This window comes from Pezoporus wallicus, unplaced genomic scaffold (assembly GCF_028554395.1).
Source record: "Pezoporus wallicus isolate ANWC-B61680 ecotype Strahan unplaced genomic scaffold, APGP_CSIRO_Pwel_v1 contig_5785, whole genome shotgun sequence".
Lineage (NCBI taxonomy): Eukaryota > Metazoa > Chordata > Aves > Psittaciformes > Psittacidae > Pezoporus > Pezoporus wallicus.
This window is the reverse complement of record NW_026641150.1, coordinates 29,116-48,304: the sequence shown is the minus strand read 5'-3', so window position 1 is coordinate 48,304 and position 19,189 is coordinate 29,116. Positions and strand designations below refer to the sequence as shown.

Sequence of the window (19,189 nt, the reverse complement as noted above, 5' to 3'; positions counted from 1 at the left end):
AAAGCATAACTAAATATAGCATCTTTATCTCTCTATCTTTTCCTATATATGTATATATTTTGTTGTTAGGAAGAATAGTGATGATGTTGTTACCTTAGAAACCAGAATGCCATGGACAATTGCCAAGTCATGTTAAGTTTGTTTTGAGTTTTTGATCTTTTGCTCACGTTAAAGCAATAGATTGCAGAAGATGATAAAATTCAAGGCTTAAAGTAGTCTGAAGTTTACGTAAAAACCACATACTTCAGACTATTTTAGAGTAAAGCATTTTGAGAACTTTAAATAGGAAGATGTTTTTTTTAAGTCACATAGTATATTGATTTTATTTAAAAGTGCATTGTCTCCCAAATTTGTTTAGAAGCCAGATATATGTGGGAAAAGTTAAGTTAGTTATAAAACTAAGATTGTTAACTAATTTCTTAATGGAAATTTGCTAAGTGTATGTTTTCTCTCACCAACAGATAGATAGTCAGTAAGGGCAGCAGCAGCAGCATGCTGGCTTGATGAATGAGTGTAATTCAGTTCCTTTGTATTGTACAGCTTGAGAAATGCCAGTGGCCTGACAGCAGCAGACCTTGCACATACCCAGGGCTTCCAAGAATGTGCCCAGTTTCTCTTGAACCTACAGAACTGTCACCTGAATCGTTTCTATAGCAATGGCACCTTAAATGGGGTTCATCAGAATGCAGGTCCCAATCCATTCAGTGGTGGGACAAGTCGAAAGAGATCCTTTGAAGATTCAGAGTCTGCTGGAGTAAAGAAGGCTAGAACTGAAGGTGAGACCCCGGAGGTAAAAGGGATGGGGGTGAGACTCTTGCTGAGAAAGGAAAATAAACATTTTTAAAGCCTTTCAGAATGATGTTGAGTATTCTTAACAAACTCGTGTACATACCTAAGTTACATATCAATACAAGAAGCAGATGAATACCGTTATTATGGGCCACAAGATCCCAGTTCTCCCTGTCATCCCTGTGTTCAGGAATTTCTATTTACAGAGAGTGCTAAAGTTACGTGATGCCAAGAATAGTATGTGGAGGAGTAGTAGCTGAAATTAGCTTCTACTCAATTTTCCCTTTGGGATTGATTCACAATTCAAAAACTGGTTGCTAGATAAGATGGATGAAAGAAATTTAATGCACAAAGGTTTCTCAAACAGAGAGGGTTGTATCTGTGGCATTAATGAAACTGAAGTTTCCAGGATCATGTTCCAAGGGCAACTGATCCCTTACAGGAGGATGCAAGACTAGAATGAACCTTAAGGATTCCTATTCAGCCTTGTGCATTGAGGATTGTGCTGCTTCTTCTGCCAGCAATAATATCGTAGTACAACCTCAGAGATATGAGTACAGATTATTCCTGGGGAGATTCTGGTTGGGCACAAGAGGAAAATTTTTCACAATTAGAACAATCAGCCATTGCAATAATTTCCTTAGGGAAGTGGTAGATTCCCCAACACTGGACACTTTAAGATTCAGTTGGATGGGGTGCTAAGACATCTTGTCTATTGCTTTTGACAAGAAAGGTTGGACCAGATGATCCTTGAGGTGCCTTCCAAACTGATACTCCTATGATTCTATCCTTTTTTTCTTGGTGGCTCTATGAAGGAATCTTTTTTTACATTTTTGAGCAACTTGAATAATGGAAACTCTGCTTTCTTTCTGTTGGTCATCCCATCAAATTATTAAAAAGAACGCACCATTCTGCATGCAAACCTCATTTCTTTTTCTGTGTCTAGCATTAGAGACGCTTCCTTCAGCTAAAGTTTATATTGTTCTAACAGATGTGACTGTCAGTGAGCCAAATAAAATGGGCTTAATTCCAGATAACAAGAGGGGAATTGAGACTAAAACAATGCTTCTAAATATGACATGGGCAACACAAATTACATCAATATTGACACTCTAGTAATTGCTTTAGGCCTTGCTATCCAGCCACCATTTCAACTATACCAGGATCTGAGGCCTTAACAGGGCACTCCATAGCCAGTCATAAATGGGGTATGTTACTTCAATTTGGGAAATACGGGATGTAATTGGTCTAAACTGTAAGTAATTTCATGATAGAGAAGAGCACTTATGCAATTAAATGCAGGACTGCTTTTCAGGAATAACCTCCTTAAATAGCTACCTCAAATGAGAGAACATACACAGTATACAGATGCTTGTAACAGCTGCTGAAAGATTCCATCAATGCATTCATGTTCTGTTCCTGGGAGGTGCTGCTTGCAGTCAAAGATACATACCTTTTATTTTGAAGGGCTATTCCTTAAAAATGTTCCTAACTAGCAGTCTCTTCTAGATTCAGAAAACTGCTCCAATCTGGTCAATTGGAAACATTTCCCCACAATCTCTGAGTGACACTGGGCTAGCTATTTTTCTTTACTTTGTCATTTAATTGCAGTATCTGTTGCCTTTCAGCATAAACAGTGGATAAGTTACATTGAGCAAACAAATAGGCAACATCATGTTAGTGTTAACAAGCTCTCCTAAGCAGTTACAGAGATGTTAGAAAAGCAGAGTCGGTAATACTTGAAATTTTTACTGGTATGACTTTTTAAAGACCTTTGCAAACAAAGCCAAAAGCTTTGCTGCACTGCTTGAAGGTTTTTTAAAGCAATTAAGCGATTCATCCCAGCTGCAAAGCTGAAGTTTCTAATCTGATGCGTCCGCCCTCAAAACCACGAGCATTAGTAATACCTATCAAATCAGTGTAAAAAGTGTATTGGAGTGAGAATGAATCACTGCTCTTGAGGCACTCTGTAAACAACAAGGCTGAGTAATGAGAGGCCATCTTTGTGCTTAGCTAGCCTTTTTACAAAACAAGCCCAATTTTGTGGTAATTTTGCCTTTACAACAATCACACTATTCTATTGTCCTTTAAAGACTATTTGCACAGGAGATTCCATGTGCTCAGAGAGAATGCAGGCAACCTCGGTTTGCAGGAAAGAGTCAGATTTTGATGGCTATACCCCAGACTGGAGCAGTCACTGCTTTGGAAAACCTGTGTTTTGTGACCAGACACAGTACGTGCCCCTTACATGAACCTGTAGGCAGTAGAGTTGGAAAAAGAGAAATACTTGAGCTGTGCTTTGCCTTTTCTTCTGGAATAGCTGAACTAAGAAGTGCGTGGGTGTTACTTGTGTAATTTTGTTTACATGCACACACATGTATCTCCTATTGGGTGCATAGTATTCAAAAATCCTTCAGCCTCAAAATTAACCCACATTGATACATGATACACTGTGATAGAAACTGATTACATTCAACTGTAATGCGAAAATTGCTTCCAAAGGCTGAAGCTGAACTTAAGTAAATTGGTGGCTGTTTCCAGGATATGCACAGACAGTTTTTAATTTTGGCTTAGAAACGTGCTGGATTTTGTATCAAGTTTTCTGAAACCTATTCCAGAAATTTCACCCTGTTCCCTGGGCTGGTTGGGTGGTGCCCAGGGTCAAACATGACGACGACGATGATGATGATGATGATGATGGTGTGCACTGGGCCTGCTGGTCACATGGCTGTGTTTGCAGCAGACCTAATCCCAGCCCCTCTGGCTGATGGCCCTTGGCAGGCTGACTTTTGCTCTGCACTGTACGTGGTACATGCAGTGCTGACCTGCTGTATACAACCAGTGACTGACTGTATCACAGTGTCACAAGTCCCAGCATGGCTGCTTTTGTGTTCTTTGTGAGGTAGGGATGAAGAGTATTGCCAGGTGTACCCTTGAATTGGCCAGCATGAAACTGCACTTCGACACTCCTCTAGGTAACTAGAAAAAATGCCTTTTTCTTCCTGGTTCAGGGAGAGCTGAACCTCACTGATCCAAGGGCCTGCATTTCCTTTAAGCCCTGTGTGATCTCTCTGGCCCTGAAACACTTTAGCTATTGCTTAAGGTTCTTTAAACCTTAAGCAGTTTACAAAAACGTCTGTTGTGCTCGAGGTAATGACAGATGACTTGCACTCTACTAAAGTAACCATTTATAACGTAACGTTAGGAGTGTGTGCAGTGTGTATAGAAAGGTGTGTTAATGCCAGTGTGAGAGCAGTGCAGGGTCTGATGGGGTAGTACTGGAGCTAGGCTTTGGGTGGTAGGTATATGAGGTAGTGAGGCAAGCGCATATTGCTTACTAAAGCATTTCCCATGGCAGTCTAACCACTTGCCAGCTTTTCTTGGAAAACAGATGTTTATTCAGCTCTTGAAAGGATCCCTGGAGCAGTCTGGTATGACCAGGGGTGGGTTACTGGGAAATGGCCCTTGGCGTTGAAAGAGGGAGTAGTCCAGACTGACAGGACACAAATGAGAGGTTGAGACTCTGTGTGACTGTCAGGCACACTAGCTGTAAAACCTGAGTATGGGTAACTTAAATTACTCTTTATTCAATCTATTAGTATATTAGACTAATAATTGTTTGATATATAATTGCAAAATGTGATAGACTGGTAATTTTCCATTCTGAGGAATTAAAGTGAGTGTGCAAGTACATAGCATTTACTTATTCTGTATTTGTAATTTCAAACATGTCAGAAGTTTTCAGATGTGAACAGTTCACATTTCTTTGTAAAAGGTTTTTGCTTTAATAATCGAAGTACTTGTTGGCTGAGTTTTCAAGTTGCACCAGTGACTAAATGTGATTTTTATTTTATCAGCTTACAGCTTTGATGGCTTAATACCAATGATGAATGGCGGAGTTGAGGACGATGCTGACAATATGCACGTTGATAGAGAGTTTGCTGTTGTATCAGGTGGGAGTGGACAGTTACCTGTTAACTGCAACAACATTCAAATGGTTGAAGACACCAAACAACAGGAGAGTACTTCTGTTGGACCAAAAGAAATTGAAATATACACTGTTTCTGCAATGCAAACTCCTTGTCGTTGCAAGAATCAATATGCATTTTATTTTTAATTTAAGTATAAAACTTAGTCTTTTATTTTTGCACATTGCTGTCTAGAGTCTTGAAAAGTATTGTATTGCTGTAACACCCATTATACTGGGGGTTTAGTAGGTATCGGAAATTAGCTGTTCACACAATATATTGTAATGGTTGCAGAGAAGGTCTATTAGTAGTTCATTACTATTTCAGATAAACAGAAATCCGCAGTGGCTGTTTCACTTTTAACCAGAGGCTTGTATTACATCGTGCCTTGCTTTTAGTTGCTAGAATTTTAGGTAAGAATCAAAAATAATGTAAATTATTCTTTTAATTTCCATTAAATAGGTTTAATTGCCAAGAAGGCTTCATAAGGAAATACATCCTAGTGCTTATATAGCTTTGAAAATAGCGTATGTTACCACAAAACTATATTCAAAATATTCAACAAATACTATAAAGAATAGTTGAGACATATACCGTGTTTTCAGAATTTGTTCAGACACAATAACCTAAGTGCAGGATTCTGCTGTGGGTTTTTTTTTTTATGTAAATACAAGACTGGACACAAATACTGTAACTAGTATTTGGAACTAACGTACCTTGGAAAACAGTTTCTGTGTTTTGTACTGATCGTCATGAAACAGTCCAAGTGTTACTAGTATTAGTGAATATTAATGCTCTAATTTTTTTTAAGGGCTGCTTAATTGAGATGTTTTTGGTAACCCCAGGATGTGTATAAAGTTTCAGTGTCCTGGGTCAGCTTTTTCCATGCACTTTGTAGGTAAAGGCATGGAGTTACTATGATAGTGCATTAAAACATTCAGAAATTAATTTCTTTAATTTGTTCTGCGATAAACATGTTTATGCTTTGTACCATAGATCAGATTCACCAAAGGGAATGATAATAGATATTTTAATATATTAGGAATAAATATATACATATATATATATAATCAATACTTAAGAAGTAGACTATGATATTTTCCAGTGATAATTACTAAGTGTTCTTATTTATGGAAAAATGATTGTCTTTCGTAAATATGCTCTTATTACTATAGGTGCTAATTTTTAACATATGATAACAGTCTATAATTATCACTAGACTATTCATTACCTACTTTTGCATATTAACTAACAGTAGTGCCATTTTTATTAAATTTGATTTGGCAAAGCCAGCCTATGAGAATTTGTTTTTAAACAGTTAAAATTTTGCACTTTTCAGTTAATAAACACTATATGAAATTTCCTCTTGTGCATTTTCATCACTGAAATATTAGCTTTGATGCTTTGATGGGTTTGGGTGTTTTTTTTTTTAATTTCCGCTATTCAATAAGAATTTATGGTTACTGAGTTCAGCTGATGTGGTTATTTTAACTCATGTAGGGACTAAACAGGAAACTGCAGTGAGTACATCCAGTGAATTACAAATCAAACACATTTCTTGGCATTATGTATTGCTGTATGTGAAGTATCAGTATCCTAATCCATATTTCATATAACAGTCTTGCAAAAGAATAATAAAGAACCAAAACTTCAGATTGCTTCTTGTCAAACAGTGGTACTCATTATAAACAGGAACCGAATATTCTGCAAATGTGAGAAGTTACCAGCCGACTTAACTGGCTTGAACTGGAAATACGCAGTAAATGCAATCCTGTTTTGCACATAGGTTTATGCATTCATGTGTACATAAACATACGTGCATATATACAAGAGTAATGGCAGAAAGTAAAATCATATATACAGATATATATGATGACATATGTATATATCATATATATCTGTAGTTTCCACATTTGCCTTGCTCATCTTTACCAATATAGATGTACATTTTAGATGTCTTTTACTGGTAGGCATTTTTAAGGCAGAATATATCACCCATTTTTTTTGTGCTAGTACTTTGAGTACCGCTGCAAAACCATATATTTCAGACAAACTGATGAAAACTGTTTATGGAAATAAAAGACCATTGTATTAACTACTAAATTCAAAGGAGAAATTGCTTTAAAACAGTTGTCTGTGGGGGTTTGCATGCACATTTTAGAATTTTGTTTCCTACTCTAATCTTTTTTAGTCTTCTGTGCACTCTGCTGTTGCTGTTGTATGGCATTTTGCATGTGGATTGTACAGATTCTAGCTAGATAAATGGAAGAACTTTCTGAATAAAGGAACTTTGAAACATTTTATATGAGCACCCCAACATAACATTTCTTTATTTGACCTATTTCAGCATGTGTTGTACTCTGAGTTACCACTAAAAGAGCTACAGATAGATTACAGCTGAAAAATAGTAGAAGAAAACCTTCACCTTCTCACAGATAACTCAGTTCTTGTGTGTACATATTCTTTCATCCCAAGAGTGCATTACAGTAAAGGTGGAAAGATGCCTTTTATTCTGCCTTCCAAAACACTGCCCAGAATGTTGTCTGCTACTTATTTTATACAGTTAAATGAAAAAGATTCTGGGAAGTTTGTGTTGTCTTTGCCAAGATTAATAGAAGCATATTTACACATCGAATGTAGGTAGATAGTTGTATTTACAACATAAGAATCCATGCTACAAGCTTACTGGTCAACTCTCCTTACTTTGAACTACCTATACTGTTATAAATAAAGAGTAGATTATTTTCAAAGCTGTGTATGGAAACATTTTTTAAATCAGTGGAGTATAGTGGAGACATTTGGATGTATTTCGATTTATTCTTAATTGTTGGTGACAGGTGTATTTCTTAATGCAGATATGAATAGCAGTAGCTCCATATTGAATGCACTGACAAATGGATGTGCCATCAATGGACATTTGGATTTCACCACCGCCCAACAGCTCAGTGGGATGGATGCCAGGCGTGAGGAGTGTTTAACACCTAATGGAATAATTCCTGGAATAACTTCTCCCAGTAGGCATCGAATTCATACCAGTAACAGCACCGAGGAACCAGAAAAAGCCATGAATAACTCCACCGAAATGTGTGGATCGCTCCATCTGAACGGAAGCCCTAGTAGCTGTGTTTCTAACCGGCCCTCATGGGTGGAAGACCCTGGAGATACTTTGCATTATGGACACTATCATGGGTTTGGGGATACTGCTGAAAGCATCCCTGAGCTCAGCAGTGTTGTCGAGCATTCCAATTCTGTCAAGGTTGAACAGAGATACGACAATACTGTCCTAGGCACAATGTATTTGTACCACGGTTCCTAGGTGATGACCTTTGTATCGAGCGCATATTGAAATTGCTACCAAATGAAACAGAGGGGACAAAATCCTCACATAGCATTAAATTTGAAGATCGCAGTTTATTGCTATTTTTACACTTTGTTTATATGAAAAGTAAACTTTTAATTTGACGGCCTTATACAATAGTTGTAGTTTGTTGCATGTATGGGGCTTACTTAGTGATAAAATAGGTGCTGTTATGATGAATGTTTATTTTTTTTTATTATTACGGAATGTTCTGGTTTTGTATTTTTTTTATTTCTAAGCTCATGAACACTATCTTTCCCTTTTTAGAGCTGTTTTATTAAAACAATGTTTGACGGAATTTTGTGAAGAAAATGTTACATATGTGCATCACTTAGAAGCGAAGATCTTACTTTTCCATATCTTCTGCTGAAGCTATGGTAGCAATATCAATGCCAGCTATCACTATGCAAGGTTGAAAGTGGCAATCTTCTGGAGCTTCTCTGACTTTATAGTTTGTACATTTGTTTGGTAAAAGTAGATGTTCACCTTTTCTGGACGAGTTGTTGAAAAACGCAGAGACAAACTTGGAAGAAGTTAATCGTTTCACTTCCTGTGTAGTGTAGAAGTGCTTTTCGTTGTTGTTGGGCTCTTTGCATTATAGAGTGGGAAAGAGGGCTGCCTTTGTTTGGTCGCAGTTGGGTGTGCTCGGGTTAGCTCTGAATTTGTGGCAGTTTCCTTCGGCTTCTCTCCTTTATACGTACGCTTGATATTTTACCATAGCTCACAGACCGGAGGCATGTTGGCACTGTTCTGCTTTGTACGCAGTTTAAAATTGCTGTTACTTGTTATAGAATTTGCCAAGTCAAAAATATTTGAGTTTGACTGTCTTGGATATACATTTCTTGTCCTTTCTTTTAACATATGCTTCGGAAATGTAACGTTGTGTACTCTTTGGGCAGTGCTCACGGAAAATACATTGTATTTAAAGCTTAATACACAAAATTCATGTAAGTGCACTATATGAGCACTAATAAGTTGCTGCTTTGTGTTATGATAAGTGAAGTGTGGGGAAGAATATGGTAAATGAGATAAGCCCTCTGAATTGTGTTGATTTTTTTTGTTCTTATTTTGTTTAAAAAGGGACCTTTACAAATTGGATTTAAAAGAAATAAACCTATTACATTGTATCTGAATATCCTGTTTAGACGTTATTATTTTGTTGGCAATTTGAGAAAGTTTTTAACTCGCATTTCTCCATAATCCTTCTCAGTGCGACTGTGGAATTTCTTGATTTTGTCAGTATATGGAAGCAATCAGGAACAGCCCAGTAAGCTGTCTTTGAATAACAGAAACACATGCTGGATATTCTGTGTATGATGGTTGTATCAGCCTTGAAATCCAAAAGTAGGTTAAAATACTGGCTGGCTGGCTGGCTAGCTTTCATGAAAATTACAGTCTCAGCATTTTTAGGCAAAATGCCATGGACTACAGAGAAGTCAGTGGTTTAAATAGACTTTATGTGGTTCACTGTCTACATACAAGATACAGTGTATTCAAATTGAGACCAACACTGACAGGAAAATTGACTGGTCCTTTTGCCAATAGCTTCCCAAGCCAGCAGAATTCCTCAATGCCTTACAGAGACCAAGATGATCATTAAAGAAAGCTGAATCTCACCTGGGACAAGCTGTTTCTGGCATGCATGTAACCACTTGCTTGTGCTCAAACAATGGCATCCAGGCCCTCTTCTCAGGCAATTTAATTTGCTGATGTAGTGCCCAGAGGCACGTATACTGTTGCCATCATACTAACATGAGAGATTAACTTAAATGTCTTGTAGCTTTTGGTTTGGGGATCTATTTAGCATTTGCTGAGCTTGCTGCATATGCTTTCTTGTGCTTCTTCAAATAAAGCAACTCACAGTTACAATAAGCACTGCCATCTTACGTACATAGCTATAAACTTGATTCCTAAAGGATTTTCTTAGGGTAACGATGTTTGCAAGTGTCTGTTCCGATGGTAAAATTTTAGGTATGTAATTTTAGCATTTCATAAGGCAAAGTTTTTAAAATCTGTGTACATTTGGCTTTCATTCACTTGCTTTTCATGCCTTTTTACCTAAAAATAGCTTGGAGGACACTGTTTCAGATTCAAAGAGAGAGCTACTGCTTTATTTTGTAAAGCACTTCTGTGCCTGTGTGTTCAGCCACATGATAACAGAGACAGATTTCAAGGTCTGCGTCTGTTGCCAGACTCCATGGAAGCTAAGTGTTATATTCTAACTAAATGTAGAAGACCAGTGAAGGCCATATGATGTAGACACACTGGGGGGGGGGGGGGGGGGGTTGCTGGATAGTTTACAGCTAATGTGGCAAAAGGTGGAAGTCTCTGACAAAACATGCCTCAGCCAGGAGCTGAGATGTATCACTCTTAAAGCATCAAACAGTTGTTTCATAGGAATTTTGAGACTGCCTTTTTACAGGTGCTCTTTGAGACAATACATATTTACAGCAAAGGCCATCTGAGGTCTTTGTTTTAGATTATTCTATAAATCTTCGATAGAACATGAAATGGGGAGTCACAGAATCACATCATGGTTGAGGTTGGTGGATACATACCCAAATGTATGGTACTGTTACGAACCCATACAGGTTTGTTTTCCTGAGAAAAAAAAAAAATCTCTTCTGTTTAATTGGAATTTCCTGGTTTTCAGTTTGTCTCATTATTTCAGATACACGTAGCCATAAAAGTAATAACAGATCCAGGTGCACTCCTGGTAGGGAAGGTGCTGCATTAGCAGGTGAAGAACTTGTGAAGCGTGTAATGAGTTTTGCCAGGTGTACTTGTGTCCTTCCATATGCAGCTACTGGTGACACAGAAGCCTTGTGTTTAAATACCTTGCTGTTAAAATACAGAGGGCTGTCCTGGTTTTACTGTGTAGACCAGCTGACGTAGGTAAAGCAGCCTGGTAGGGTTCACAAACCCTCTTCAGGCCAGAGTGATGAATTTCGGATTCTGCTAACAGACAGCAGCGCTGAGCCATTTTATTATGCTGTGCTCTGCACTTCCTGACAAGATTGCTGAGTTCTAAGCACCTGGGTTTAAATTCCCACAAGCTTTTTGTCGAGCAAGGGCAGCAGTATTGTTCGTACTCAGGCCTTTTGTCCAAGTCCAGAATTTTCAAAGGTTTTATCAACAGAATGTCGCTTTAGGTGACGCTTTGTCTTACCATTATATTGGTTCTGGGAATGGCTCTCCAAAACTGAAGTTTGCTTTCCATCTGCCTGCTTTAATTCAGTAGCACCACCATGAACTTTCATGTGGAGTACACCAACCAGTTATTCTCATCATTCTCCTGGTTAACTCTTTGGCTGAGACTCAATTTTGTTTCAATTTCAGTTGATTTATTTCTGGCTTCTGTAGATGTTTTTGCCCTAATTGCCCCCAAATGTAGCTTCTTTCCTATTTTGTTTTTCAAAACCATTGCGAAGTTTTTGCAGAAACATAAAGTACAGATTCAGGCAGTGTTTTGATATGTAATATTTCTGACCAAGTAGTTGAAGTTTGGCAATGTTAGAAAAGGGAAAAGGGGAGCATTACGCAACTTCACACGTTAGTCTTTAATGTTCTTAACACTTCATCCCCTGATTCCAGATAAAATATTAGTCTAAATGTCTGTCATGGCTTAAGCCCAGCTGGTAACTCAGAACCACACAGCCGCTCGCTCACTTCCTCCCTGCTTCCCTCTTCCTGCTCCTGGAGGGATGGGGAGGAGAATAGAATGAATGTAACTCCCATGGGTTGAGATAAGACCAGCCCAGTAATTAAGGTATAACACAAACCACTACTGCTGCCACCAATGATAATAATGATAAGGGAAATAACAAGGGAAGAGAATATGAAACTAAACAGGGAAGGGAAAAAAAGCAACAATAAACACAAGTGATGCACAATGCTTACCACGTGCCAAGCGATACCCAGCCCAACCCAAGCAGCAATCTGGACCTGCCGGGTAACTCCCCCCAGTTTCTACACTGGGCATGGTGTGCTGCGGTATGGAATACCCCTTTGGCTAGTTTGGGTCTGGTGTCCTGTCTCTGCTTCCTCTTGGCTTCCTGTGCCCCTCGTCACTGCAGAGCATGAGAGACTGAAAAGTCCTTGATCGGAGTAAACATTACTGAGCAAGAACTAAAAACATTGGCATGTTATCAGCACTGTTCTCAGACTGAAGCCAAATCACAGCACTGCACCAGCTACTGAGAAGGAGAAAATTAACTGTTACAGCTGAACCCAGAACAATTTCTAACAGCTGTGAAGGAAGGCTATCATTCGAGATATGTATTATTAGCTGAAGATGAGATGCTGCTTGGCTTCAAGACCCATTGCAAGTGCTTTCAGGCTCTGAACTTTTCTGATCATTGCTCTTGCCCCTTACTGTGATTGAATCCTGATCCTTGTTCAGATTCCCATTCCATAAGTAGGCAAAAGTTTCTCTATGTCTATTTCACTCAATTTCTTTACCAAACTCATCCTTCTGCAGATTGAACCCCAGCTTAATATTTATAGCTAAGTTATAAATCACTAAGAAGCTTTGCCATTCCAATGGTATTACAAATGTAAAACATGCAAAATACATGCTGCCTCACAAAACATCAAAGGAAGTCCTGAGCACAAACTTACAATGAAAAAGGAATCCTTGCTGTCACATATGCTGGAGCCAACCTACACTACAAGCTTTTATCAGTAACTCACACTGTCTGAAGCACAGCTTTGCACACTTCTTCACTCACTTTGCATCGAACCAGTTTCTTCCAGTGAAAGACTACACTACCCCAAACAAAACCCAAAACCACTCCTTCACCAGTGCAGAACTGCCCACTTTGCCATTCCATGCTGGCATAGCCAGGGCAGGACGTCCCTTACATCCCTTCATCTACTGGGCATGTGGGGTGTTAGCAGCAGAGGGTAAGGCAGCTGGACCGTTCCTCCCTTGTTGGTGCCAACAGATATGACACATGCTGCAGCTTCCCACTGGCACCATCAAATCCTGATGGATTTTTTTCAGGGTGGTTACCACCCTCATGAAATTCTTTTTGTGTTTTCTAGGGGTCTTTGTGACAAAAAAATACCTCAACCACCTTCTCTTGTGTTCTAGTAACTGTATTTTCTTACTTGCCTCTAACTCTCGAGTATGGCTTTAGGTAAGACTACAGCTAAAAAGAATTTCTTGATGCTTCAGGGAGGAATTCTTGGGTGCTGTGGTCTGGGGGCAGGTGAGCTGGGGATGGAGCACTGTTGTGGGATAAGAAAAGAGGAAGGGCAGGGGAAGCTTCCCATGCTGGGCAGTGCTGAGAGCTGCAGCAATCCTGCTGGAGCTGGAGAGGGGGTGGAAGATGCACCCTGGGAGCATCGCAATTCACTGCTGCCGCTGGCCTGGGGGACTCAGATCCACAGGGAAGGAAATCTTTGACACCCAGACAAAACAAGGAAGGAAAACCGAAGTCTTGTGTAAGCTGTGCCTTTACTATTCCTGGCAACTGGTAACTACACTTCTGCTGCACCACTTAATGACTCCCAGATATTTCACACCTCTCCTTTCGTTCCTGAAGTTTCCTGTCTCGAAGTGGTGACTGGCTGTTCACAGGCAAAGATCAAAAGAACCGTGGTTTAAAGCAGATGGTTTATTTTAAAAGCATATCTGGCTGTAACATTAAAAAAAAAAACAACAAAACACTGCAATATTTCATAACAGCACCATGTGCTTGGCGTCTGTATCCGAATTAAAAGCTTTTGAAACACTTAAGTCATAAGCCTCCAAAAAGCATGCTGAATGTTACCTGTGGTATGAGACTAAAAGTGAGGCATCCTCTCTCCCTCCAAAAAGCACAACTTCTAATGAGCAGCTTCTCTTTGCTTCTGTGTGACTCAGCTGCACGCACAGGACTTGTAGCTGTTCCCAAATCAGTAGGAATTAGTCTCAACTGGCTGAAGTGCAAGCAGGAGAGGCGCGAGCTTGACAGTGAAGACAAGTCCCCTGGCTTGACCACTGATGTGAGCAGGGTTCCACAAGGAAAATAACCAAACAACACCTAAAGCTGAGCGCAATACCAAGCTGCATAACAGGAATTATATCTCTTCTTGCTGGCTAGAACTGTAAGTTAAAGAAGAAAGATTAAGTTAAGCTGAGTTTCTCTTCCTGCAGAGGCAGGATGTAATCTTATTACAGAGGAAATACCACGTGTTAATAGAACTTCTCTTGATGTTACTGAAAGGTCAAGCATTGTTTGTTGGTGCTAGATGACAGCTCAATCCCACCAAAGACGTGTGCTTTCCTGTGACAACCACAAACCTAATAGTGTCTGCGGGTTTTGCTGAGTTTTGTTCGGGGGAGCAGAAGTTGGGGTTTGTTTGCTTTTATTTTATTGTTGCTGTTTCTAGAAGGTCTTGAAAGTTGGATCAAGTCTAAATAACTTTAGGCACATAGCTGAAATCCCAGCTTTTTCTATTTTATACTTGGTATATTGTATAATACAACATATTCCATAAAAATTAGTACCAAATTGAAAAATCAGGTAGGTATGTACTGTAAGAAGAACTAAGCAAAAAGTACATGCATGATGCAGAGAAGCACTTACTTGAATGGTAGTTCCTGGGGTCAAGCGACATTCCCAGCAATACAATGTCCAACTAGGAAATTCTGTAAATTCTAGGAAGTATAAAACCCACATGATTTTTTTTATATAGTATAACTGATAAAAATGCCCAGAGATTTATTTATTGGACTATATGTGTAATTAATGTTTCAAATCTGCATTTGCAGCTGAAATTCCAGTATTGATAAATCATGGATGTGTCTTCCATTAGCTGATAGGTTGGACACTGTCATACTAGAAACTGTCACTATTTGCCAGATGGATTTTCACTCTTCATCTTGGGGCATTATCCTGCAGATGCAGGTTTGCATTGCTGACAGTAACCAAGTATAGCATCTGTGCAAAGAAATTATTGTTACAAGGGAGGAGGGGATCATAGAATCATAGAATCACAGAGTGCTTTGGGTTGGAAGGCACCTTAAAGCTCATCCAGTTCCAGCCTTCCTGCCATGGGCAGGGACAATTTCCAGTAGACCAGGTTGCTCGAAGCTCTGTCCAGTCTGGCCTTAAACACTGCCAGGGATGGGGCACCCACAGGCAGTATTCCTCACAGTGCTGATACACTGCTCAGATCAGCCCTGCAGAGCCTTCAGCCAGACAAGTACCAGCTGGAAGCTCTGTAACCAGTTTAGCATGGCACCAAGCCCAAAATAATAAGCCCTATTTATTAGGTCTTCGGTACTCTGCCTGAGGTTAAGCCTGCCATGACCTCGATAGTAGAAGACAGAACAGCTGGGGGAATAATTCTGCTGAACCCAAAGACAGGAGAATAAGATCATCCCTCAAATTCGATTTGCAGAGCAAAAGAACTGAGATATGCACATGACCTCCTGCACAGGACAGCTGAGAAGTGGGGCTAAAGAGAGCAAATACAGACCTGATTGCCTCACCATGAAAGAAGTTCAGAAAACCACCAACAAAATAGCCACCAATAAGGCAACAGGAGCAGAAAGGTGGTACCCTCAGTACAGGAGGCTCTTTGAGACGGCTGTTCCTAAGGACTTACCAGAGCTTTTCCAGTACAGAAAGATATATCCATAAATCCAGTGATGAGAAACTCAGCGATTTCAGGAACCAAAGAGGCCAAGAGCAAAATGAGGTGATGAAAATACGCAGCCTGATAGCAAAGGCTGAAATATGCATAAAGCAAACCTGTTTATGAATGAAAAGTTCTCAGAAATGGTATTGAATATAATGGCATTCCAGGGCAATGCTAGACACCAGTTTCTGCACATCCCCTCAAGCCTGTATCTTCAGGTGTATTACTTACGGGAGCTGCAGGAATAGTAACAATGGGGTAAAAAAAGCAAAAGGCAGATGCAAAGACCAAAGTCTGCTGTGACCAGCGAGATACAGCCTTCACAGAGTTACAGCAGCATTATATATTTAACAGCCATTTGCTTTCAAAAGGCCAAAGTCCACACCTGGTGCAAATGACACACAAATGCTGTCCGTTTTACCTGAAACAGATGTTTGGTTTCCCTTTTGCTTAAGCAGCAAGTAAATTTGCCCAATCTAAGCACAATGTGGGCTTGAAGAACTGCATGCACTGGTTCCTGATGGTGAGGAGCAGGGGTCTATGGATGCCTGACAGTTATCAGAAGGTCTCGAAACCTCCAGGTGATCTGCCACCACATCTGGTGCACCACTGAAGTGCCTGAAAGATACACAAATTACTGTGTATGCAGTAAGTCTGATTTTGTGAGGAGGTCAGGAGATCAGGACAGGAAGGTCCTCAGTGCCCTCAGGACCTGGGCAATGTCACCTGGAAAAGGTAATGGGGAGTTGGAATCCTCATCACCTCTCCTGGTCCTTGTACTGGGGGTGCCCTTCACTGGCTCAGGGGCATCAGGGTAAGATGGGCTTCACCTAGGTGGCCCTCCTGTGGTCCCCACCTTTTCATTTATATACACATCCTGCTCCGCATGCCCCTGCCAGCAGCGTGAGGAGGATGCTCAATGTGTTGTTGGATATTTGCTGCTCTCTGAGGTTTCCAGGCATAGCCTTCCAGCATTGCAGCATCTTCTGATACTCACCACTGGTACAACAATGAGGGCATCCTCCCATATGGGTGAGAGCTGCCCAGCTCCTCCTCATGGGTCAGCCCAGCAAAACCCGTTTACATGTGCTATATGCCTCTTGGTCATCCCCACACAGCCTGCTGGCTCTTCAGTTCTCCTCCTTCCTTGGCCTCTCCCATCCACACTGTGCATTAGTCCTGCTGACATTCCTGTGGGAACACCTCTGCTCTCTCCTGCCAATCCACAACTAAAAAACTTCTCTCATCTGCTCGTAATTCAGTTTTTCACCAGCTTTGGTATCTGTGATGGTGATAAATGAAACCGACCCTACCTGAGCTCCATACGAATTGCTGCTGAAAGACCATTTCCTACCCCAGCAGTTTGATTGTATCCTATCTCCTCCTTGGGTTTTTCCCTATTTCCTTCTTGGGTTCCTTCACTACATGTCAAATGTATGTGATTTCCTATCACTTTCAAGGCCTTTCATTTATTGCCAGCCCCTACCACCCACCACTCAGCACAGCCCAAACCTGCTGACTCTTCAAGCTCCTTCACCCCATTACTAAACTTTTAAGCAAATATACTCATGCTTTTCATGTGCCAGCTCCCATGCCTGTGGAAACTCCCCTTTCATGTATACAAAGCAACTTCACTATGCTCCTTCATATGGTCCCCTGAAAAACTGCCTTTAAAACTAAAAAAAAAACCCATGTTCCCCTATTTTTTTGGCTACTGATGAGGTGATACTAAAACCTACCATAGAATCATTTAGGTTTGAAAAGACCTTTAAGGTCATTGAGTCCAGCCATAAAACTAATGCTGACAAGTCCACAGAACCTATTCCCAGAGTAACTTAGGGCAGAATGCATCCTTAGAAAGACATTTGCATGCTTGTCTGAATGAAGCCTGAAGGTGACCAGCACTGTCCCTCTGATTTCTGTATCTACCAGCCTGTATCTACCAGCCATCTCTTGTCCTTGATGCAGTTTATGTATACTTTGCGACAGATTCCTTCTAGTTGTGTGTTTAGATGGTATCTAGTACAGTGAAATTCTAGTCTAGTGGTGGGGCTTCCAGAAATTATAGTAATAATGACAACAGCAGCAACAACACTAATAAGTCAAGAATTTAACCCAGGACTTACGTACTCTATGGTACAACAGGACCAAAAGCCATGGCACGCTGCAGCAGCTTCAACATCTGGTGGCAGTAACACTGAAATGTAGTAATTTCTCTTCCTCTTCTATGTGCTCTCCATAGAAACATATTTGAAAATACCAATTAACATGAATGTTGTGGATCCCATTGTGATTATTTGCAAGAAAAGATTGCTATATTATACATGTAAGAACAGACTTCCACATCCTGCTCCTGTAGTATGTCAGGTTGAAAAACCTCCATTCTTTACCTTATCCCAGGTCTCATTTTCAGACCCCCTTCTGACTTCCCAATCAACACAAATGTGTAGGGTTCCCCATCCATCGTTACATTATTTCTTGTCTGCAGGCAGGAGCCCAGCTCTGCTCTCACTCTCCTCCAGATTCCCTGTTCTGCCACTCTGTGAGGATGCACAGAGCATGGACAGTATGCTAAAACTGGAGATGAAGAGGCACTGGCAAAGAGAGAGAGAAACCAAACCTGATTATTCCAAATCTGTTGAGAGAAAGAGATCAAACAGTACCCCAAAACAAACAAGGAAACCCAACATTTTGGAAATAAACCCCAAATTGCATGGCTGTAGAGGTGCAGGGCTCACAGGAGGCCAGCTGATGGGAAGGAGGTCTCAATCACAGTGAGGGTTGGATGTTCCCTCCTTCATGGGAACCTAACCTCTGCAGGAAGGCTCCGGAGCAAGAAGCAGGCTCCACATCCGATTTCCCACCCAAAAAGGGTTAAGTGAATCAAACAGGACTGAAATAGAGGACAACCAGCTAAAACGTCAACAGAACCCTTTCATCTATTTTGCCCCTTTGCAGTGTCTGATCCCAAAGGTCAGCAGTGCCATGTGGCTCCTCCTAGCAAGACGCAGCCCTTTACATTTGCCTATGGCACACAGGAGATGCTCCCCAGACCTTCCTCAGGCTGCTGACATGCTGACAAGCTGCAGTTCCCCTGCTCAGCTCAAGCCAGGGACTGCCATGAGAGAGTAGGTGAGTTTTTGTCAGAAGCAAGCTCCAGTCACTCCCATAATTTCCACTACTGAGGCTTTTGAAGAGCTGTACCGGTACAGCTCCTCAAAGTTAAAGTGCCTCGTCTAATGATGAGGAGGATAAATTGGGAGAGGGCTGTGAGAATGGATGTTTGACACAGAGGAAAGATGGGAAAGGACAAAAGCAAACGGGGAAAGGCTTTTTTCCCCCCAGCAAGGGCTTTGAGCAAAAGGGTCTGTGCACTCCCACACAATGCCTCACCTGCTCCAAATGGCTAGAGGTGGGTTTTGGTGTATTTGGGAATCTCTGA

The 19,189-nt window shown here is 40.6% G+C and overlaps 1 protein-coding gene across 2 annotated transcripts in view; it reads left to right on the top strand.

The window, feature by feature from the left end:
* ANKRD10 (ankyrin repeat domain 10) overlaps positions 1 to 9,248 on the top strand; it is a 37,952-nt gene extending 28,704 nt beyond the window's left edge. For both annotated transcript variants that reach the window (XM_057422242.1, XM_057422243.1), the window contains exons 4-6: positions 541 to 776; positions 4,647 to 4,742; positions 7,613 to 9,248. In XM_057422242.1, the coding sequence (XP_057278225.1) occupies positions 541 to 776; positions 4,647 to 4,742; positions 7,613 to 8,073 (793 nt within the window). In that variant the 3' untranslated portion in view covers positions 8,074 to 9,248. The remainder of the gene's footprint in view (positions 1 to 540; positions 777 to 4,646; positions 4,743 to 7,612) is intronic.
* Positions 9,249 to 19,189: the final 9,941 nt, after the last annotated feature.